The sequence below is a fragment of the Diabrotica undecimpunctata genome, chromosome 8 (genome assembly GCF_040954645.1).
Source record: "Diabrotica undecimpunctata isolate CICGRU chromosome 8, icDiaUnde3, whole genome shotgun sequence".
NCBI lineage: Eukaryota > Metazoa > Arthropoda > Insecta > Coleoptera > Chrysomelidae > Diabrotica > Diabrotica undecimpunctata.
Genome location: NC_092810.1, coordinates 118,495,015 through 118,517,617, shown reverse-complemented (window position 1 = coordinate 118,517,617; position 22,603 = coordinate 118,495,015). Strand labels below are relative to the sequence as shown.

The window sequence follows — 22,603 nt, the reverse complement described above, 5'->3', positions numbered from 1 at the left end:
CCATGTGGGTTGGATGCGTTCTGCAATAAGTTAATAGATGGAAGTACATTTTATTTGTTAACCATGTGGTTTGGATGTTTTCTGTAAATAAATAATTCGTGATTATAAAATAAACATTTTCAATGATGATCGTTTTTTCCTATAAAATGCTAGGATAGCAGTTAGTCGTCTTCTGCAAAATGAAGAATAGGTTGAAAGCAGTCGAAAAATGACATTAGCTCAATTTTTGATATAATGTGGGTTGGTCGCTTTCTGCAGAACTGGGTCCAATTGTTTTTATGATTTTCATAACTAAATTTTTTAATTTTTAACAACTTATAATTATTACTTTTTACTTTTATTTTTTGAGTGTTCCAAGTTTTATTTGAAGTTTTGAATTTAAACTGTAAAAATAAATGTTTGATCAACTTTGTAGTTTATTTAAAATTTTTAAATGTAAATGATTGATATTAATTTATCCAATATTATGTTTATGGTTTAAACCCCTACTTTATGGTATCTGTTCATAATAATTGAAGTAAAAACAGTACCACAAAATGTAATGAAAACATTAAACAAATCTACAATTGTTTTGATAAAAGTCTTGAAAATGCTAAAGACCTTTAGCGAAACAATTGTAGATTTGTTTAATGTTTTTGTTATATTTTGTGAAAATTTGATCATTTTCATTTAATTCAATGATCCAATATTATTTAATATATTGGTCCAAACGACAAATATACATCTTTGCAATGTATCTTTCTAGATACGGAGGTGTTTTTCTAATAACCTGGCAATGTATCTATTGGTCATCAGTACTTGTTTCATAGTATTCCTGGCAATGTGTCTTGCGAGATACATTGTAATGTACGGTACGCCTAGTAGTGTATCTTATGAGATACAATGTCAATAAAATGTCAAAAAAATTAAAATAGAAACAAAAATGTAATTAACTCTGAAAATGGAGCCCTCTGAAGATAATATTTAGTAAGCAATAACATTTTTCTTACAGCGGTTATGTGCGCGCAAAGTTAAGGGTTAAGATGATTACGCCCGAAAAGCAATTTAATCCAGCCAGAGGGCCTCTGGCCCGAGGAATGGATATTTCTCGATGGTCATAATCATCCCGTAACACCAGTGGTACATACAAAAGATGCATATTTTGTAGGACCAGTAAAATAAAAAGTAAAAACGTGTCAATTTTAGTTTTTATATTCTTCTTCTTCTTCTTATGGTGCCTATCCGTTACGGATGTTGGACACTAATATGGCTATTCTGACTTTGTTGACTACTGCTTTGAAAAGTCCTTTTCCCATGCACTTTACCTTGAAGTATGGTCCGAATTAGGTCATATCGTTGTTCATTGCGCATTATGTGGCCCAGGTATTCTAGTATCCTTATCTTAATTTCCGTCGATTGGTCCCACAGTTCATTTAAGTTTGCACCCAGATAACAAAAGTTGGTGATTTGTGTTATAGGTTATTGGTTAAGAAGTAATTAACCAGGTGGTATCCTATTTTTGCTTATAACCATGTATTTGGTTTTTTTGATGTTAAAATCAAGCCCAAACCTGCTACTTACTTCTGCCACCCTGGAGACAAGTTTCTGCAGACCTTCCAGGCTGTCTCCAAAAAGGACAGTATCATTAGCGTATCTCATGTTGTTCAATCGTTCTCCGTTTATAAGTAATCCCTCGTCTATGTCCGTTAGCGCTAGGTTCATAATGTGATTTGAATATGTATTGAACAATAATGGGGACAATATACATCCCTGTCACACATCTCTTTTTATCTTTATGTCGTCTGTTAACTGATCCTCAACTCTAACAGCTGCAGTTTGTTCGTAATAGATATTGTTTATTATACGGCGATCTCTGCTGTCTAGACCAATTAAATTTAATATTTTAATCAGTTCGTCATATTTTATTCTATCGAACGCTTTTATATTACGTGAAGTAAAAAATTCATACCTCAGACCAGATGCCCTCTGGCTAAATTATGTTGCTCTCCAGGCGTAACCGTCTTATTAACACCCTTGGTGCATAAATGACTATAACCATTGTTTTTTTAATTGATAATGAAGCGCGTATGGAAGGATGGGCGCTAATTTGTACAACGAGAGTTAAAACCAGCAAAACTTTGTGCCCTGATCCTGTATTTGTCTCTTATACGCGCCGCAATAGAAGCGCCATTCCTGTCATAAGCGCTTCATTAACAATAATTGTAAAACAATATTTTAAAATAAAATAGTCCCAAAGTACTCAGTTATCAGGAAACGATAGAACAAGGTTTGAACTTGAATTAAGTTCTTTGGTGAATTCAAAAATAATGTTTTTTACTTGTGTTTTTGAGCCTTGAAAATCGCAATTTTGCGTTTTTCTCAGTTTTAAATTATTTGTAACTAGAAAACCATCAAGTTTACATAAAAACTACAAAATAATAGTTTGTTCAGAATGATAAAAAAAATTTAAAAACAAATCTGTGTTACAATTTGTTTAAAACAAAAAAAATTGAACAACTTTTCACCTGGGCGACCTCTTGAACGTCATTGTGGGGTATATTATGAAAGTAATTATGCAAAAAGATCTCATGGGAATAGTTTTTCGAACGAACCCGAGCTTTTCGCCTTGTTTAATATCTATATTTATTTTATAAGTCAAATAATTGCCTTTTTTTTTTCTTTAATAGTCTCCTTAAAGCGACGTTTTCGATAAAAGTTGTTTTTATTATAACCGACTGCCTATTTGGATGAAAAACATTTTTAAAAACAAAGTTTTATTTACCAAGAAATAACCAAATAAAAAATACACCAGATTAAATACCCCTTTACCTTATCAACTATAAGAAAATATTTTATCTAAATTTAAATTTTATTTAGCTATAATCTACTTGGAAAGCCACCTCCCACCGTAATGGCTTCTGCAGTGATATATGAAGCATCATCTGATGCAAGAAATGCAACTACACTGGCAACTTCTTCAGGTCTTCCAACTCTGAAATAAATAAAGTGGTTCGTGAGTTGATATTTTAACTTATACAGACAAAGCAAACAGAATTACAAAAAATACCTTTTTTTGAATTAAGTAAACTATCGGAACAAGGAAAATAACTAAAATCATTTACGAATGAATTTTACTATTTTTTTCAATTTGTTAAACAGATTTTTTTAATAAAACTATAACCATTATCAAATTATATACTCTGTTTTTACTATAAAAAAACGTATTAATGCTGTTATGTCATCAATTTAAAAAAAAATTAAACCACAGTAAACAAAATTTTAGAACCTGGTTCTTTGATACCCAGGGTCTAGTGACTTTCGCTAATATGATATTAGCGTTCAGCGATATTTTATTTAATATTTGCCGAGTTAAAATTTTTGAAATTTGTAATTCTAGAAAATGCAACGCATTTTTCTTATGCACAAATCTCTGTACGCTCTTACAAATGAGTGTACCAAACAGCATGTTAATCCCTCTTACTGTGCCAATTTTCGAAGGTTCATTGCGTTATTTCCTAATTGTTCATAATTGTTTGAATATTCTATGTGTATACTTATTTGGATTTGAATTTTTTGTTAATATAATTTAACGTCTAAAGCCTTATCTAGCGTCAAGATCTAAAAATATTATAATAATTTACCTTTTGAGAGGAGTCACTTTTTTAAAATACGACTGAAACTCTTTATCTTTTATTAAGACACTACCAAATGGTGTGTCGATTAATCCAGGTACTACACAATTACAAGTAATATTATAAGAGCCCAAACGGAAAGCAGCTTGTTTAGTTAGCAATATTAAACCTCCTTTGCCGATTGGGTAAGCGCCCATATTTTCTGATGGTGAGTAGGATGCAAGAGATCCATTGTAAATAACTCTTCCGTATTTACTCTTCTTTAGGAGATGAAATACTTCTTTTGTTAACATAAAAGACGCCTTAAGATTTGTGTCTAATAGTTTATCCCAAGCCTCTTCGGGACAATCCAGGATATTACCGATGAATGGATTTACACCTGCACTTTGGACTAAAATGTCTAATCCTGAAAATTAAATATAATATTTTTATACAGAAGGGATAATTGAATTGTTTTTTGCAAGATTAAAAAACATATTAACGACTAAGTCGTAAATCATGTTGGAATTTTTTTTTGCTCGAGAATGTACAGATTTTATTTATATTTGGTTTTTCTTAGTCCAATCTCAGCCCTAAATAACAGAATAACCATTACCATGCCGTAGAAGTTTACGGAACAAAAAAAACATAATACTGATCTTAACCCTTAATACCCTAGTGTTACATATAAATTACATAATATTATACAATTTAAACAGCGCACAAGATAAGTCTAGTAAATTTGACAGTTTCTGTAATGTATGTTTACTTGTTTGCAGATATGGTGTGTGAACATTTTGTGCATAATATACATTGAAAATAAATTGTTAATGAATTAAAAAAAAAATAGACATCCATCTAGGGTAGGTACATACATTTAATATTTTGTTTTTATTATCTCAAAAACTTTTTTAGCCTTAAAAGTAAATTAAACTTTATATGAAGGTACATATCCTAAATCTTTTACATTTTATTTAAATATTTCGTTACCACTTTGGGTGGAGCGCCAAACTTCAGTATTACATATATGCAACGCTAGGATGAAGTACTACCGTATTTTTGTAAAAATAAAGGCATTAGTAACGGGACTTGATTTCACTATCAGTGATATATTTACAAATCAAATCAGATGTCATAATATATTAATTGCATGGTCAATATAGGAAACTGTGAAATGCGAGCTATTTTATATTATTGTGTAATACATAAACTCGTATATGGGCGTGTATTTCTTAGCATTTACTATTTTTTTCTTTTTGAGCGCAGTTTTCTCTAGCTGACGCACTTCAGATCGCTTACGGTGATGTAGTTAGATGCCATTTACACAGAACCTCCAGAAGTAAACATTCTCACACACAAAGAATCTGGACATGAACATGATAATGGAGATCTTGACCATTTGTCAGGGAGACAACTTCGTGCCCAAGCCGAGGTAAAACTTATTTATTTATAATGAGAGAATTAGTGCCATAGCAGCCAACGCATCTAGACATGCGACTTAAAAATGTATATATTCTTGGTTAAAACAAGGTAATTTTCAAGATCTTCTGAATACTTTTCCAAAACCATTTTTTTTATATGAGAATTTAACACCTGTTGAATTGTTGTTGTTATTTTGAGATAACCCATTATTCCAATAATTAGAGTCAGAAAGTAAAAATAGTAAAATATTTGCAAATGCCCCCGGTGTCAATAATCGGCATTCTGTTACAATTCTTTGTCGCAATTCTGCAAGATCTGCAGGCGGAGTAGCGTATATTTTTGATTATAGGTACCCACCAAAAAAACATCCAAAGGCGAAAGATCCTGACCGGCTACTCTATAGGACCACTTCTGCCAATACAACGCCCTGGCAAACATTGATTCAAAAAGTGTCTTACGCGTATAATATATTATGGGGTGCCCCGTCCTATTGGAATGTCAGTTCATCCTCTAACATTGTTCTATTAAGATTTCTTTAAAAAAATAATGATCCAATAACGTGATTCCCTAAATTGCCAACCCATATATTTAATTTCTGAGGCATATGTATATGTGTTTCCATGAATGAATGATGATTACTGTTACTTCAATAACGACAATTATGGCTATTTACTTAATATTTAACATAAAAGTACACTCGTCGGAAAAACACGTATTGTATAATTAATGTTGGTTGTTATTTATGATTTTACTAAATTCTTTACAAAATTGAAACCGACGATCAGGATTATCTTCGTTTAATTGATGAAGTAGTCATATTTTATAATGGCGAATTTTTTTGTATTTTATTATTCGATAAATACTAGATGCTGATACACCAGATGCACGAGATGGTTGTCTGATAGACTGTCGAGTGGTTCGTATTAAAGATCCTTGCCGTAGTCTTAGCACACTGATTATTTCCATAGTACACCTTAACCAATTCTATTTTTTCTTCACTATAATATCTCATTTTTGTAAGAAATTTCGTTTAAAAAAAGAAATTCATATGAAAAAGTGATATTTGTAGGTTGATTGAATTATTGTATTGGAGGTAAATAAGAACATTTAATTAGTTAATTTGGTAAAATTTTATATTTTTCTTGTTATTATTGATAGTCAACCAATTAATTAGTTAAATTCAAAATTATCTTTAAAGCCATTACGTAAAAAAAATAAAGTGTGGTGTAGAGAAAAAAATTACCTTTCAAATAATGTGCCAGTCGACAACACTTACTACTTAAAAAAACTTTAAGTTGATACAGGGCAGTAATGGGTTATATTTAGGGCCATGAATTTTGCATAAAAATTCGTCCCTCTCCCAATACAAATTGATGTGTTTGCTTAAATTTTGAAGAAACCCTTGGTTTCTGACTCTCTGAGGGGTCGAATTTGCGTTGAAACAGAATGTATAAATTAATTTCTTCACATACATAGTGTTTCATAAATACTATTTGATGAAAATTTGTCACACAGATGATCTTGATCTTGCTTTTTTCTGTCGATCTAAATGAAAGTTATTGAAGAAAACATAAGAACTTTGTCCAAAGACGTTAAGGCATTTGATAAAAGAATATCTTAATTCCTGACGGCGAAACCCAATTCAGCTAAATGTGGAATTTGCATTAATTATTATAAATCCTACAAGGTATTCATTGGCCACCAACTCACGGTTAATAACTCTACCTTTGAAGTGGTGGACAAATTCACATACTTAGGCTCCCTGATTACCAAGGAGAACGTCATGACGAAAGAAATCAAGCGAAGAATAATTCTAGCAAACAAATGCAATTTTGGGCTGAGTAGACATATGAGAAGCAGAAACTTAAGCCAAAAAACAAAAATAAACATATACAAGACCCATATACAACCAGTGTTGACATATGGGTCTGAGACATGGACCATTTCCAAGGTAGATGAAAATCTCCTGCTCATAATGTGAACGAAGGATCCTGAGAAAAATATTCGGTGGCATCTGTAAAAATGGCGTTTGGAGAAGGAGGTACAACTACGAGATGTATCACAAATATAAACATATGTTTGGTGGTATAGACGTAGTATCCTTTACAAAAATAGGAAGACTAAGATGGGCAGGACATCTGGCAAGATCACAGCAGAACAACCCTCCTAGAAGAATCCTTATGTCACAACCTGTGAGAAGTATAAGTAGGGGTAGGCCAAAACTCAAATGGAGGGATGGTGTAGATGAGGATGGTAGACAAATAGGTGCAGTAAACTGGCAACAGTGGATAGAATGACTGGCGTAATAGACTTGGGAAAGTTGAGGCTCTTTTATAGGCCTATAGCACCAAGGATAATGTTGACAAGGTATTCATTAAATTTAAATTTTGTTACATTATGTTCGTGTTTCAAGATTTTCACAAATAACTAAAATATAGATATTTAAGATTTATTTATTTTTAAATTAATTTTAAATTTTAAAATACACACATTAAGTTATATGGTTCATAATTTTGCTTATATGTTATCTTTAAACTTACCACCAAGTCTTTCTGCTTCTTTTACCAGTAATTTTCTCTGCTCTGAATCTCCAATATGACAGGTGACACCTGTCACTAATAAACCCTTGTCCTTAAGTTTTTTGACGGTATGTTTAACGTGTTCCTCTTTTCTGCTAGATATAATAACTTTTGCTCCCTCTTGTGCTAATCTTTCTGCTATAGCTAAGCCTATACCGTTTGTTGATCCTGTTACGAGAGCAATTCTATTATCCAAGCGATTTCTAGTTACCATTTTTCCTAAAGCCTAAAATATGTTTTGTATATATTATTTCATCTGGAGATAAATTAATCATAAATATGAGATTTCTTATGAATCCAAATTAAAGACTATGGATCCAAATTTTAGGAATATGGTTTTGCAACTAATTTTGGTGGCATGTTTCACACTAAATATTTCATTTTATTCCAGTCGTCAGATTTGATCTCTAAAAACGAGACGAATAAACTGAATTTTGCTGAGAATGTCAATTTTTGGACACCAAAAAAGATGGAAAATATTTTACCTTTGTTACGTTGTGCGTCACCATCAAATTCTCGACACAGAAGGACAACATTTATTTACCAAGAATCTGTACTCCACAGAAAAATAAAATTTCAAACAATAAATGTAGCTGAAATAATTTTAAATACAAATGGTTTTAAACACTTTCTTTGTAAAATAAACCGTTATCTCAAAAATACCGCTTAAAGCAACGCGATTTTGGAGGTGTTATCCGCGTGAAATCAATTTTTTAAATAAAACTTGTATAAACTCGACGATAAAAAATCAATATTCTTTAATCTGATGCTGCTAGAAAAACTTAAAAAAAGATTCAAACTAGAGAAGGATGATATATTGATAACCAGAACAAAATTGGATATAGCAACTCTCATAGAGGTTTATGGTAACCAAAAAACTGCGGAAAGCCATTATCGCATTTACACCAATATCAGATAGAATTTGCACCATAAGATTTAAAGGTAAATTTCATAACGTAACAATGGTTAATGTATATGCACCGACGGAAGAGGCTGATGAAGAAGACGTTGAAAGATTCTACGGAGAACTACAGGATGTATGTGATAAAATCCAAAGACACGATGCTGTTATAACGTTAGGCGATTTTAATGCTAAACTGGGGAAAGAAGAAACGTTTGCAAATATATTTGGGAAACACAGTTTGCACACTGAAACCAGTCAAAATGGACTCAGGGTGGCACAGTTCGCAGCAGCAAATAATTACGTAGTTGTCAGTACTAACTTTCAGAGAACAGATATCCATAAAGGAACATGGAAAATACCAGGAACTATCGAAGCCAATCAAATTGACCATATACTCATCTCAAAAAGATGGGCAACAGACATAACTAATGTCAGAACGTATCGCGGGGCGAACTCTGACTCAGATCACTATCTTGTAGGGGCAAAATTACGGCAGAAAATAGCGACAGTAGCAAAAGGGAAAAATATTCAAATCAAAAAATGGAATGTCGAAGGATTCAAAAGCGCAACAAAAAGACAAGATTACAGAAATGCTCTCCAAATAAAACTCAACCGAACTAGAGAGGAAGATACTGCAGAGGAGGAATTGAGACAATTAAAAACACTTATAACGGAGTCAGCAGAGGAAACTGTCGGAAAAGCCAAAAGGCAAAGAAATGCGGATTGGTATGATGATGAATGCAGAACTGCAGTAGAGGAAAAAAGGCAAGCTAGGCTTAACCAACTTCAAAGAAATACAAGAAATAGCAGTGAGATTTATAACCAAAAAAGAATACAAGCGACTAGAATATGCAGAAGCAAGAAAAGAGAGGCTATGAAAAAACAAGTACAAGAAATCGTAAAGCATAACAACAGACGCGAAAGCAGAAATTTCTATAAATGCATAAAAGAAAGCACACAGTCATTTAGACCAAAACTAACGATATGCAAAGACAAGGACGGAGAACTACTAACAGAGAAGCAAAAAATTATAATGAGATGGAAACAATATTTCGAAGAAAATCTAAATGCAGACAACGAAAATTATCAGAACGAGACAATATATTATACGGCGGAGCTGCACATCGAAAATCCGAGTTATGAAGAAGTAGTTCAGATAATAAATAAACTGAAAAATAATAAAGCACCAGGAACGGACGGAATTTCGGCAGAATTATTAAAGCATGGAGGATCCGAACTCTTGGAAAGAATCCATTACCTAATAACATTAATATGGACGAAGAAGCAAATGCCAGAGGAATGGACAGTTGGCCTCATACAGCCAATATATAAAAAAGGAGATAAGAGGGAATGCCAGAATTATAGGCCAATTACATTGCTAAGTGTAATATACAAAATTCTTTCTGGTATAATCTACAATAGATTATTAGAATACTCCGAAAATATAATTGGTGATTATCAAAATGGATTCAGACCAAATAGAGCCACTACAGATAACATATTCATACTAAGAACGATACAAGAAAAAGCTTATGAATACGACATAGACCTATATAATATGTATATAGACTTTAAACAAGCTTTTGATAGTGTGAAAAGAGACAAAATGCTGGAAGACCTTTGTAATCTAGGTATACCTAAGAAATACATCAGCCTCATAAAAATGACATTGCAGGGTTCAAAAGCCGTAGTCAGAGTAGATGGAGAACTGACTCCCTTGTTTAACATCAACATGGGAGTAAGACAGGGAGATGCCTTATCAACCATGCTATTCAACCTAGTTCTTGAGGAAGTCATCAGAAAAACCAATATAACCGGCCATATAAACACCAAATCAGTACAAATTACTGCATATGCAGACGATGTAGCCATCATTAGTAGGAATAAGCCACGACTAATGGAAGTGTTCAAACAAATTGATCCTGAAGCAAGAAAAAGAGGTCTCAAAATAAACGAAGCAAAAACGAAGTATATGACAGTCAAAAGAATAACTGACAATGAAAATAATATCACAATAGACAACTATACTATCGAACGAGTGGATGCCTTTACATATCTCGGCACAGAAATCAATCAGAATAACTCCGTAAGTAGCGAAATTAATGCACGTATTTCCAGCGGGAATTGTACATACTATGCTAATAAAAGATTGATGACATCGAAATTATTAGACAAAAGAACCAAAATGACTATCTACAGAACACTGATTAGACCCGTAGTAACCTATGGATGTGAAACTTGGGTAATGACGAAAAAAGATGAAGCCCAACTCAGGACATTCGAGAGAAAAATACTGAGGAAAGTATATGGCCCGGTACAAGAGGAAGATGGCACATGGAGAATCAGGAGAAACGACGAGGTTAATGAGTTAAATGAAGGTTATGACATTGTAAGATTTGTGAAAAGTCAAAGACTGTCATGGCTGGGACATGTGCAGAGACAAAACGATGCAAAAACAACAAAGAAAATGTTACAATGGAAGCCCATAGGAAGGCGAAAAAAAGGAAGGCCCAGAACGAGATGGTTGGATGACGTGGAAGACGACCTGAAAACAATGAACATAAGACAATGGAGAAGAAGGGCACAAGAGAGATCTGAATGGAAGGACATAGCCAGACAGGCAAAGACCCATCCAGGGTTATGATGCCAAAAGAAGAAGAAGAAGAACTCTCATAGAGGTATTAACATTAACACAGACAAACAGTCCTGAATATTTCGCAGCAATGACTTCTTTTCTACCTATTGTTTTTTGTCAACTACTCTAACTTCCATGATGTAATAGACTCTGGCCATGACCATCACCCAGGTGAAAAATGTGTGTGTAATAATCCAAGTCGGGTATTATTGATTCCATTTAAAATTGATTAGAAAAACTCAACAAACATTTCGAACACGAGTTTATTTTTTTAAATATCTTACTTGACTATTTGAGTTTTTATAAATAACACCAGTTTTTACCACTGAATTACATTTGGCCGCATATTAGGTAAAATTTACAATGTAATAAAATTCCTACAAACTAAAAACACTAGATACAGCAAAAATTTACAAACAAAAGATAATGATTCAAAATAAGAGATTTTCCAAAAAAGTTTTGTCAAAAGGTTCAAATAAAAATATAAAAAAGCAGGACATTGGATATCCAAGCTTGAAAAAGTTAGGAGTCCCGGAACTGGATACATTCGTCGCAAATGCGATGAAGGTGATCTAAACAAAAAAAATGTTGGCATTGATTGCACGTTTGTTTAGTTTTCCTGTCAGACTTTCTGGAACACTTTGGACACCGTCCATGTCCCGTACGGTGCTTTTTCGTTGGATTTTGGTCACTTTCTCCCAAAAGTTGAACTGTTTTGTATTGTAAATGTTTTGTAAAAGTCTCGGATTACTTTTTCGTTCTTCCATAATTGGCGTAACTAATGCTAATCCCAGATCTTCCAGGAATATACTACGCTTCTTTGAATAGTCATTAGTGTTTGTTCTGTAAATTACCTGGCTGTTAATTCCAGCTGTGTCCATTAATGAAAAAAATATCCTTAGTGCCCACTTTCTACAATAATTACGAGGTACACTGTAACTTTCTGTCAACTCATCCACCGTATCAACCCCTTCTTTTGTAAAGGTTGTAACGAAATTATTTTGCTTACCTCAGGGTAAGAACATGGGGGTAGAAAAATTGGGGGCAGAAACTATGGGGGCGAAGATAAGGCAAGCCAAATAAACGCTACTAGTGCGAACGACACTCAGTTAGTTGTTGGAGAGCTGGGGTCGTGGATAAGTTGAAATAAATGGGTCGGATTGGGGTATCTACACAATGAATGAAATAAAAAGGTTACTTACATAAATCTCCTGGACAAATGGGCAAAAAAAGACAAGAAGAAATACCTCTAGCTATTTAAAAGGGACGCCGCTTCAAAAAAACTTCCTGCTGGAGGAAAGAAAGTTTCTTCCTTCCTAAAAAGTAAACATACAAAAAGGTTAGGAGATTTTCTAAAATAAAAACAAAAATGGATCAGAGAAACAAATCAAAACGTTTATTTTTGTCTCATACAAACAGTTATCAACGCATAAATGGCATAAAAAATATACTATATAAATAGCTGCCAAATACAGAATAAAAAAACTTACATGTGTCCGTTTACAAACTCCGTTTACAAAGGGGTTGGAGATACTACAAAAACTTACAAATATTACCGCACAGAGATTAACCTTTTTTTAAAACAAACAAAACAAGTAAATATCGAAACAAATGAAGCTAGCTGTCATATGTTAGCATTAAATTAAAAAAAAACAATTAAAATGACAACTAAGTTAAACCATAAAATTTACAATTCATTAATTATTACAAAATCCTTTTAAATTTTAACGAAAGCAATTATTAATAATTATCAAAAATAATGTCTGTCTTTACTTTAAAATTAATACGTTAAATGTTACCTTAATTCACTGTTTAGCACTTAACTTTCAAAAAAACTTGTTAACATCTATGGGACTCTATCTGGACATATTCTCCAACAGGGACAAAGCAAACCATTTCCATACTCAGGGACGAACAATCAAGAGATGTAGAATTATTTTCTGTGGAGGACGCAAGCTGACAACCGGGACATCCTATATAATAATTTTCCAAATTTCTTCAGTGCCGGTTCACAAATCTTATGGTGATTACTCTGTACTAAACTGCCATATTGCAACGAGTATTAGCACCTTAACCGGTCTTAAAACATAACACAAAGAAATTGAATCCTCTCGCGATTCTTAATTACTCAAACATCTTTCCTGTCTCAGATCTATCGCTTCACTCCATTGTAGCACGTCTGCTCTGCTTGGAGCTTAAATGTCGACTCCTTAATGCCTTAAGTTATAGAAACTTATTATTTCTGGTAAAAGTTTGTCGCCGGTAGATTTATCTATTTCATCATCGTGATCAAGTGATGATAATAAAATTACGTTTTTCCCTTTTTTTTGGTACAAATAATACCATAGTTATAAGTTCCTGAAATCCAAATACCGAGGACTGTGGGTGTCTGTTCTTAATCTGTATAAATTCTGGGGGAATCTCTCGCTTATTTTTCCTCAGAGTTCCTACTGAAGTTAAAGTATGTCGTTCACGCAAAATTTTCACGTTTCATATTTTCACGCAAGTTCATAAGAGGTATACCAATTACCGAAAGTGATATTTCGATTTTTACCAGAAATTGGTGCTATCAATCTTTGGACAATATTAATAGGATTATTGCTTATTTAGTACGGTCCATCTGGCTGGGTCCCTGCATAAATTTTCATATAAAAAACATAAAAAGTACGGGAGTCTACTAGGGCCTGAATTTTTATTCCGTATTTGGCGGGCTTGTTCGGAATATACTGCCGGAATGAGCAACGCCCACGAAAAGACTATAACTTCTCGTCAATAGTCAAGTTCTGTCCTGATGAGTAAGCTTGTTGACAAATTGCGACAAATTTTTCAAAAACTGCCCTAGAAGGAGCCAACTTATCAGACTGTTGTCTTTCTTGTCGATTGTCTACATTATCGAAACGTAAGCACTGCAATAAAAATGTAAATCTATTGAGTGCCATCACTGAACGAAATATATCGATTCCTGTACCATTTGTTCGCCAAAGGTTTTTTAGATTACGATGACCATTTTTAGATACACCCGCTAGGTAGAGGATTCCAAATAATGCCTTTATTTAAACAATATTGGTCCTATTACAGTATGCTTTATCTTTGTAGGCTAACGCTTTTTTATCTATGAATACATTGGTGCAGACCATGATACCTTCAAGCATTTCTTCATCAAAAAGAAGAAGCCAGCAATTTAAAAGAATCTTAGCGTTTTTAGCATATGGTTTGGATCCTGGTAAGTTCGAAATTATGTTTTCTGTCCTCCTAACTAGCTCCTAACTAGCTTTATTACTATTATGTTTTCTCCATTTTGTTTTGGAATCACTTTCTAAATATTAAGGATATTTTTCATCTTCTTTTCGCTTATTTTAAGATTCCAATATTTCTAGTTCCTCAATTTCTTTATTTTGTTCACCATCAGACTGATTACTTATGTGATCAATTTTGTTTTCATCGTCGGAGTCCATAATTTCTTAGTCATTATCTTCGAGTTCCTGCCAAAGTGCCATTAGTTTGGTTTGTTCTTTTTCGTAATTCATTCTAGAGAAAAAAAGTTTATATGCACAACAAATAACGCCACGAATTAAAATTGTCTTAGTTACCTTGCGAATTAAAATTGGGTCTTCGTCACCCAGGTGGGGTCTAATCGGATTGCAGAACACTGTACTCACTTTAACGATCAACTTACAACTGAAATTGGTTCAGAACATGGTACAATAAATACACAAGGTATGATACATAATGTTCCAAAATTGGTTCGCTTTCGCGCATGACGTAGTCAAGAACGCTTATTCTCGCAACATTTGAATGTAGTTGTATAGGAAAGACTTTTAATTTTAAGTTTTTTTTTATATAATTTGGCTAATTTAATTATAGTAATTATAAAGAGATGAACATAATGATATCCTTTATAAAACAAGTTTTAATTATCTTTTATTATACGTAGGTACAGGTTAGTTAACTTATACTCCAGAGTTCGATATTTCAGATGTTCAACAGAAAATCAAAATAAATAATGATAAAGTCAACTTTATTTATATCGAATGAGCTAGCTGGCCATCGAATATGAGTGTAGTGAGGTCACACAATATTGCATATTTTAAATGACATCTTTTGTAATATTTACACCTAAAATTATCTTGGTATTGTTTATAATAATGATAACATTATATATTTTAATAATGATAACATGATTTAACAATGAAAAATATGTTATTTTGGAAGATGCTAAATTAATCTCCTCCGAAACAGTTCTTATTGCAAATTGCATAGCAGGCTGAGGCTAGTTTCTTACTTAACAAATCGATATGAAAGAACCATTTAAGGTTTCATGACTAAAAATTAATAAAAATAAAGGTTTAGACTTACGTCGTTGACCTAGAAGTAGTAAGATGCTGCTCAACATACTTTTTGGACTCTCTGTGTTCGGCTCTTTGTACGCGTTTCTTTTGGTTGGTTAAAAGGGTAGCTGATTTTGATTTAGGCAAAGACTAGGTACTGCCTCAGATTTGAGTTAATTTTTTAGAAACGTAATTAAAAAGTTCCTGTTGTAGATTTATTTGGTAATCTTCAGTTTTAAAATGTTTAGAACAAATTCTTGCAGTATTACGATTAAAATTATCCTACCTACAACAAGATATAATCCATAGTTTTCTGGTCACACTATCTTTAGGAAATGTATGAAACCTAAAGATTTTATCTTCATTATCACTATTGCAACAAGCAATTGCACAGCGCACTTTGAAAAAGGTACAAAACCAGATATACAATGGCAAATAAAAACTTTCAGTTTTACAAAAAAAATACTATACAGTATAAATAAACAGTAACTAAACACCACAAGTACACACAAGTCTCAGATACAGGCGCGCCTTACTGGTAATTTTTTACGCGCTCGTCTGGGATACGGCCGCCGGTTAAATTTTACCCATCAAATTTTTTAAGCCCTTGCGAAGTGGATATTTGTATAAAGACACATATGTAAGCATATATCTAAATTATTTTTCTATTATAAAATAGATGACTCGGTCAGTATTGAGTTACTTTAAAATATATTTATTATATCATAACTTGCAATTTGCAATAGTCACCATTGATAACCGATATTATTGTTGAACTTTTGTATTTATACAAGCCTTCTGTCTTGCCGGTGTAAAGTCGTCTGAAGTAAATTTTTCATATAATAATCGGTAGGTAATGTGTATATTTTTTATTTTGCTAAATTTCATTATAACTCATCTAAAATACCATATTGAATTGTAAAACAGATTTTTCTTTATTGTAATTTTTTTTATTTCAGTAAAACTGCTTGGAAGTGAGTGACAGTGAATCAGAATAAGCAAATCTACCACTATTTACCTATTCACAGTATTTCCTCTGCAGAAAATTTTTAAATTTCAACGGATTTGCATACAAAAAGAGTGCTTATATTATTAGTATATGTATGAAAACAAAAATAAATATTTCGCCTGAATCCCTAGGAAAAGTAAAGGTTTTACGCTACTGAAAATATATTTTTTATTCAATTATAACCAAAACAAAACATTTAAAAAACAATTAGATCATTTTTTGACCATAATTTCAAAATTAATGTGTACGTCAAGCTGTAATAATGGGTTCGAGATGGTTCGAACGGTCTTGACTACGTCACACTCCTGGGCCAGCTGTCAAATGTCATGCGCAATATCATACCTTGTGTATTCATTGTACCATGGGTTCAGAATACCCAACGACAACATGTTTTAGGAAGCTATAGACAACCAATAAAACATCCGTGTATTAACCATAGAGTTATGCTAGTTCTGAGTATGTTGGGGGTATCATTAGACCCCACCTGGGTGACGCCAGGTTCAATATTTCCACGTTTACTTCCATGTTTTTACCCCGTACAGTAGTTGGGGCCAAACGTAACATTTTTGTTCCATAATAATAGCTTAAATTCTAGGAACGCTGCCTAGTCTAGATCTAATTGAGATTTAGATCTAATTTAGTTCGCGTCTAGATCTAATTTAGGATCATTTGACTATTCTAAATGTACTCAGCTGATTCTCTTGGAGCGAGGTAATTATGGAGAACGTTATGGAGCCTTTTCATTTATGCAGTATGTCTATATCCTCGTAAAGCCTTCTACATGGATTTCTCTTTGGCCTTCTGCGTCGTAATTTAAAAATTAAATCTTTGTAATTGAAAAATAAAGGCGCAAGCCGACATAACGAAATACTTTGATATTAAAGGCCGGATATGAAAAGATAACAAGAAAGGAAACCAAGCTATCTTATAAATACGAAAATACCAAAAAAACACAAAAACGGCAAAAAAAGAAAATCATATTTTAAACATCTATCAATCAATATATTTATTTTAAAGCAAATAATTACAATGAAAGTAAATACAGGAATAAGTTTTCATATATAACTAATAGCCTAACATAAACAATATGATAACATGCCGGTGATAAAATTATGAGAAGCAATGAAACGAAAACAGTCTAAAAAATAAATTTACACAAACATAATAATACAATTTTAAAAATGGGAAATGGGTATGTATAGCTACGATAATGTATACTTACGAAACAAATTTGTAGGTAGTAGATTCTCAGAAATGTGAATGACGACATCGTTGCCAGTTTGTGATAAAAGATTTTTACTATTAAATTATATTTTAATTATTCAGATGCAGCAAAATTATCAAAGATTAATGATCGTTTTGTATTCGTTAAGGAACCTAATAAAATGTATTTAATAACATAAATATTTATGTATAATATATTTATAAAAAATATTTACACATAGAAAAATTTTTAAAGTACGATAATACTCTGTGTAAAAGTTATATATGACAACGTCGTGTTCTTAGGACCAGTAGAAAGGACAAAGGAATAGTTGATCAACGTTGTCATAAGATAGAGAGAGATAAATTGCTCATTGATTTCGTAGTTTAGCATTTAGTAGCGTAGTGTTTACACTGTTGCAGTGAATTTAAAAAAATTAATCTTAATATACTATTAAATGAAACTTATTTAACATTTTAAAAAGAGCAAAGTTTATTGGAGTTAAGGAAAACGTATTTTAGTTTAAAAAATATGTTTAAATAAATAAATTTACTTATATACGAAATTAATCTTGATAAAGTAGTTCAGCCTTTACAAGAAGTCAAAATATTAATCAAATATTAATCACAGTATAAAGCCAACCGCATAAAACGCGTGAAAACTTTTAAATACCTTGGCACCACAATCAATGACTAATCGGATCCACAACAAGAGATAAAAACCCGAATACAAATGGCAAGACAAGCTTTTGTGAAATTCAGACCGCTCCTATGTAATCAATACCTAAATTTCGAAATACGCTACAGAATGGTCAAGTGCTACATATGGTCCATCTTGCTCTATGGCATGGAAACGTGGACTTTGAAAAAAACATCTATCAACAAACTTGAAGCATTTGAAATGTGGTCATTAAGAAGAATGATGCGCATACCTTGGGTGGATAGAGTTCTAAACGATGACGTCCTTAAGAGAGCCGGCATGGAAAGAGAACTCTTTAAATTAATTAAAAAACGTAAGATTGGTTACCTTGGGCACATATTGAGAGGAGCAAAATATGAAATACCACAGTTAATCCTACAAGGGAGGATCGAAGGTAGGAGAGGAGCCGGCCGTAAACAATTATCCTGGTTAAGTAATATTAAAGAATGGACAGGAATACACAATACAGGCGAGCTGTGTCACGCCGCCAAGAACAGAATTCTAGTAATGAAATAGTCGCCTACGCACTTTGGTGTATGGCGTGTTAAGAAGAAGAAGAAAGACAACCGAAATATCCACTCGTGTCTAAATCCCACATTCTATCTTTTTCTTTTATAATATGTCTTATACAATTTGTCCAAGACTCAGGTGTGACGTTTTTTATGGCAGTAGCCTTTTACCTCCTCCATGTTAAAACTTAAGTTATCTTGCCCCTTGTTTTTTATTTGAGCCCATATAAGCTCGAAAGAGTTTAACTTACAATGATAAGAAGGGAGGCAATGTTTAATTATGTTGTTTTTAGAAGTCGTTTTATCAATAACATTTTTCTTAAATTCGGGTATATATATATCCTCGCAAGATTTAATAATTGTACTTTTAACATGTTGTCATCGAATGGTATATTTTTCTTAGAGAGTCAGTTGATGATGCCACCTTTTCGCCAGGAAGTTATTAATGTTGGCTCGAACCGTCGACTGTGGTATGACGCATTCTCCATAACAACGACAGAATTTGGTTCAAGGTTTTGGGTAGAATCTTTAAATAGCAACCTTCGAATTTTTGAGCGTCCATTTCCGGATGGTAATCTTTGGTTTTCTTGGATTAGAATAGTAACAAACTGTAGTCCAAAAACCCAGAATCGCTGCCTATATGTGTTATTATAAGCCTCCGTTATTTACCCACTAGTGTTTTTAAACCTGTTAAAAACCCTTCAATAAAGGCTTGTCGGCGACTTTTAATTTCAAAATCTTACCACACCTTTGAGAAAGTATAACCTTTAAGTCATACTAAGCCAAGTTTCATCTAAATAATATTTTTTTATTTTTTTATTTTTTTTATTAATAAATAAGATTTTTGAAGTTATACTTCTATAAGCGCGTTCGACGTTGGAAATTTTCACGGGAGTGAATCGGTGAAATCATTACATATGTAAGATATGAGTAAGAGAGAGACAGAAGATATATTTTCTCTCTCTTTCTCTATCGGGAAAACAAAATGTTTCTTTTGTATATATGTATATATATTTAATAATATACATATAAATATATATATATATATATATATATATATATATATATATAATATATAATAATATTATTACTTATGTGATATGTTTTGTATTATATATTAAATAAAATAAATTAAATATTTCAAAAATAAAAAAGGAAATTCATATTGGGATTGGAACTCACATATACCAGCGTATAAACGAAACACGTAAGAAATTTGCCAATTAGAAATGTTCATAATTATTTTAGGCTTTTGTATTTCAAAATCATAATTACAATAAATCGCTGTATGGCCTAGAACTGTCAATTTTGAAATACGTTAGTGTCATGTCTAATTAGCAAATTTCTTACGTGTTTGGCTTATACGCTGGTATATGTGAGTTCGAAACCCAATATGAATTTCCTTTTTTATTTTTAAAATATTTAAAAATCTCACGTTAGTCTTATATGTAATATACGCAAAAATGCTAAATTTTAAAATAAAATTTACAACATAATCCGTGTTGTTGGTTTTTTATTTTTATCTTCCACAAACAATTTTTGAATTTATACTTCTATACGCGCGTTCGACGTTGGAAATTTGTGTGTATTCGTATATATTGAGTGAATCAGCAAAATCATTGCATATGTAATATTTAGGTAAGAGAGAGACAGAAGATATATTTTTTCTCTTTTTCTCTCGAGAATAAAAATGTTCCTTTTGTAAACATATTTAATATTTATTAATATTATTATTTTTTTATTAATATTATTATGGTAAATTAAACATACGCGTAAGTTATGTATATTGTAATTTTTAAATACTTATGAACATTGCATTTTAATTTGTATTGTATTATAATATTGAATTATGTGGCAGTGTATTGTATTGTATTTTTATATTAATAACAAAATTAACAATGAGTTTTACTGCAGAGTATGTGTTAAAAAAAATTTTAGCATTCAACTCCTTTTATACATACATATGCATATGAAAATAAAAATATATATTTTTATTGAAATATTGATCGAATCCTTCATTTACTTGGAGTCCACAATTTACATATGTAATAGTTTTATCTCAAATCGAACAATTTGGGCATCGTTTGCTTTGACTCATCTCGCCTTTCATATTGCTCACAACACTTAAATACTTATTTACTGCTTCGATAATCTAATTAAATAATTTAACTGATTTTTTTCTCACACCAAAAGATGTAATAAAGTTTTATCACTTCCTGTCTTTGCTGTCTAGAAAAAAAAACAACCGTGTAAAAAATGTATAATATTTAAAATGTGATTATGTACCTAAGTTATGTATGTTCTGTTTAAACAAGTAAATCCCTGAGTTATCAGCTTTTATCACGATCGGGGTTTTAAGAAGGTTTAACTATTACCTGCTAACCTAAAATTATTTATTGTAATTAAACTAAATATCAATAATAATCACATTTCTAAATGAACGTGAAACATATTATAAATAGGTATTATATTTCCTCAATACGATCGCGGTTTTAAGAAGGTTTAACTATTTCCTGCTAACCTAAAATTATTTATTGTAGTTAAACTAAATATCAATAATAATTATATTTCTAAATTAACGTGAAACATATTATAAATAGGTATTATATTTCCTCAATACAATTAGCTTTGTCGTAACTTTTCGTATACCATTGGGAGACCTACAATAGAGCTGAAACGCCACTATAGTACTTCTAAGAATTTACTGCCTACAAATTTTATTCTCTATTATAGACTATCCAAATGGGACGAAAAAAGAAATACATAAATGATTATATGACAGTCAAAAAGACAATTATATGATTTGAAGAGACTTAACACAAGAAACTTTAATAAATATTTTTTTTTTAATTGAGATAGATAAAAAAATCTAGAAATCAGACTCAGACGACATATTACGCTAGGAAACTTTTTCACTTTTATTAATGAAATTGTCACATTCATTTTCTAAACTTTTCTATTCCATTCGTTAAAAACTGACCAATTTAGGGACTTTTAAAAATTATTATTACATCAATGTGTCTACTTACCATGTTTGTATAAAATTACAAAACCAATAGAAGTAACAAATTGCTAATTAGTACTTTTAAACTGACGTTATTAAGTAAAAGCATATTTGTCTAATTTATATCAAAATTAAAAAAAAAATTATATTTATACACGTGTCAAGTAATATTTTTAATTGCCAAGATTCTTATCGTATAAAATAATGAAGTAAATGCACTAAAAAATAACAAAAACAAATATTAAATGATGAGAAATTTTTTTTATTGTATTATGGCTTCGGCATAGCTAATTAGCCAAACTAGTTGTGGTACTTTCAATTTTTTATTTTATTACCTTAGCCTATTTATAATCTAAATTTACAGAGAGTAAATGTTCGTATACACATTCAATTTTTTATATATTTACAATTTTTAATTTTAATACTCAAAACGTCAAACAACTGTCAAAGTGTATAGACGCATTTCAAAGTTTCTCCTTAAAATTTAAATATTTAAATGATTATTCTTAAAGTCTGAACGAGTAAATAGTGAATAGTGGTAAAATCAAAATCCTATTCCATTCCAATTTAAGCAGCCGACGAGTAAAGACCGATATGTGACAATTTCACCGAAACATTTTAACTTTAATGGTTCAAAAGTGCATTGGTGAATTTGACTTTCCAGTGGCGTAAAAAAAATTAAGGTAACTGTTATTTTTAATCCTTTTATCCACAGAGTCC

The 22,603-nt window shown here is 31.7% G+C and overlaps 1 protein-coding gene across 2 annotated transcripts; it reads right to left on the bottom strand.

Moving 5' to 3' along the window:
• Window positions 1–2,742: 2,742 nt before the first annotated feature.
• Window positions 2,743–22,020, bottom strand: LOC140448538 (dehydrogenase/reductase SDR family member 4-like). 2 transcript variants are annotated; one of them, XM_072541621.1, is made up of 4 exons: window positions 14,721–14,796; window positions 7,553–7,817; window positions 3,621–4,017; window positions 2,743–2,971 (listed from the first exon to the last, which is right to left on the bottom strand). In XM_072541621.1, exons 2-4 carry the CDS (start codon window positions 7,803–7,805, stop codon window positions 2,857–2,859), a joined length of 765 nt encoding a protein of 254 aa, XP_072397722.1. In that variant the 5' UTR covers window positions 7,806–7,817; window positions 14,721–14,796; the 3' UTR covers window positions 2,743–2,856. The 2 variants fall into 2 exon arrangements, with proteins under 2 accessions (XP_072397722.1, XP_072397721.1); XM_072541620.1 differs by lacking the exon at window positions 14,721–14,796 and adding an exon at window positions 21,909–22,020 and having other exon boundaries at window positions 2,745–2,971.
• Window positions 22,021–22,603: the final 583 nt, after the last annotated feature.

Bases quoted from the DNA above. Each gene is read 5' to 3' on its own strand.
- LOC140448538 (XM_072541620.1), bottom strand. The intron at 4,018-7,552 runs GTAAGTTTAAAG...TTTAATTTTCAG, and splicing joins AGAAGCAGAAAGACTTGGTG to GATTAGACATTTTAGTCCAA. The intron at 2,972-3,620 runs GTAAATTATTAT...TATTTATTTCAG, and splicing joins AAAGTGACTCCTCTCAAAAG to AGTTGGAAGACCTGAAGAAG.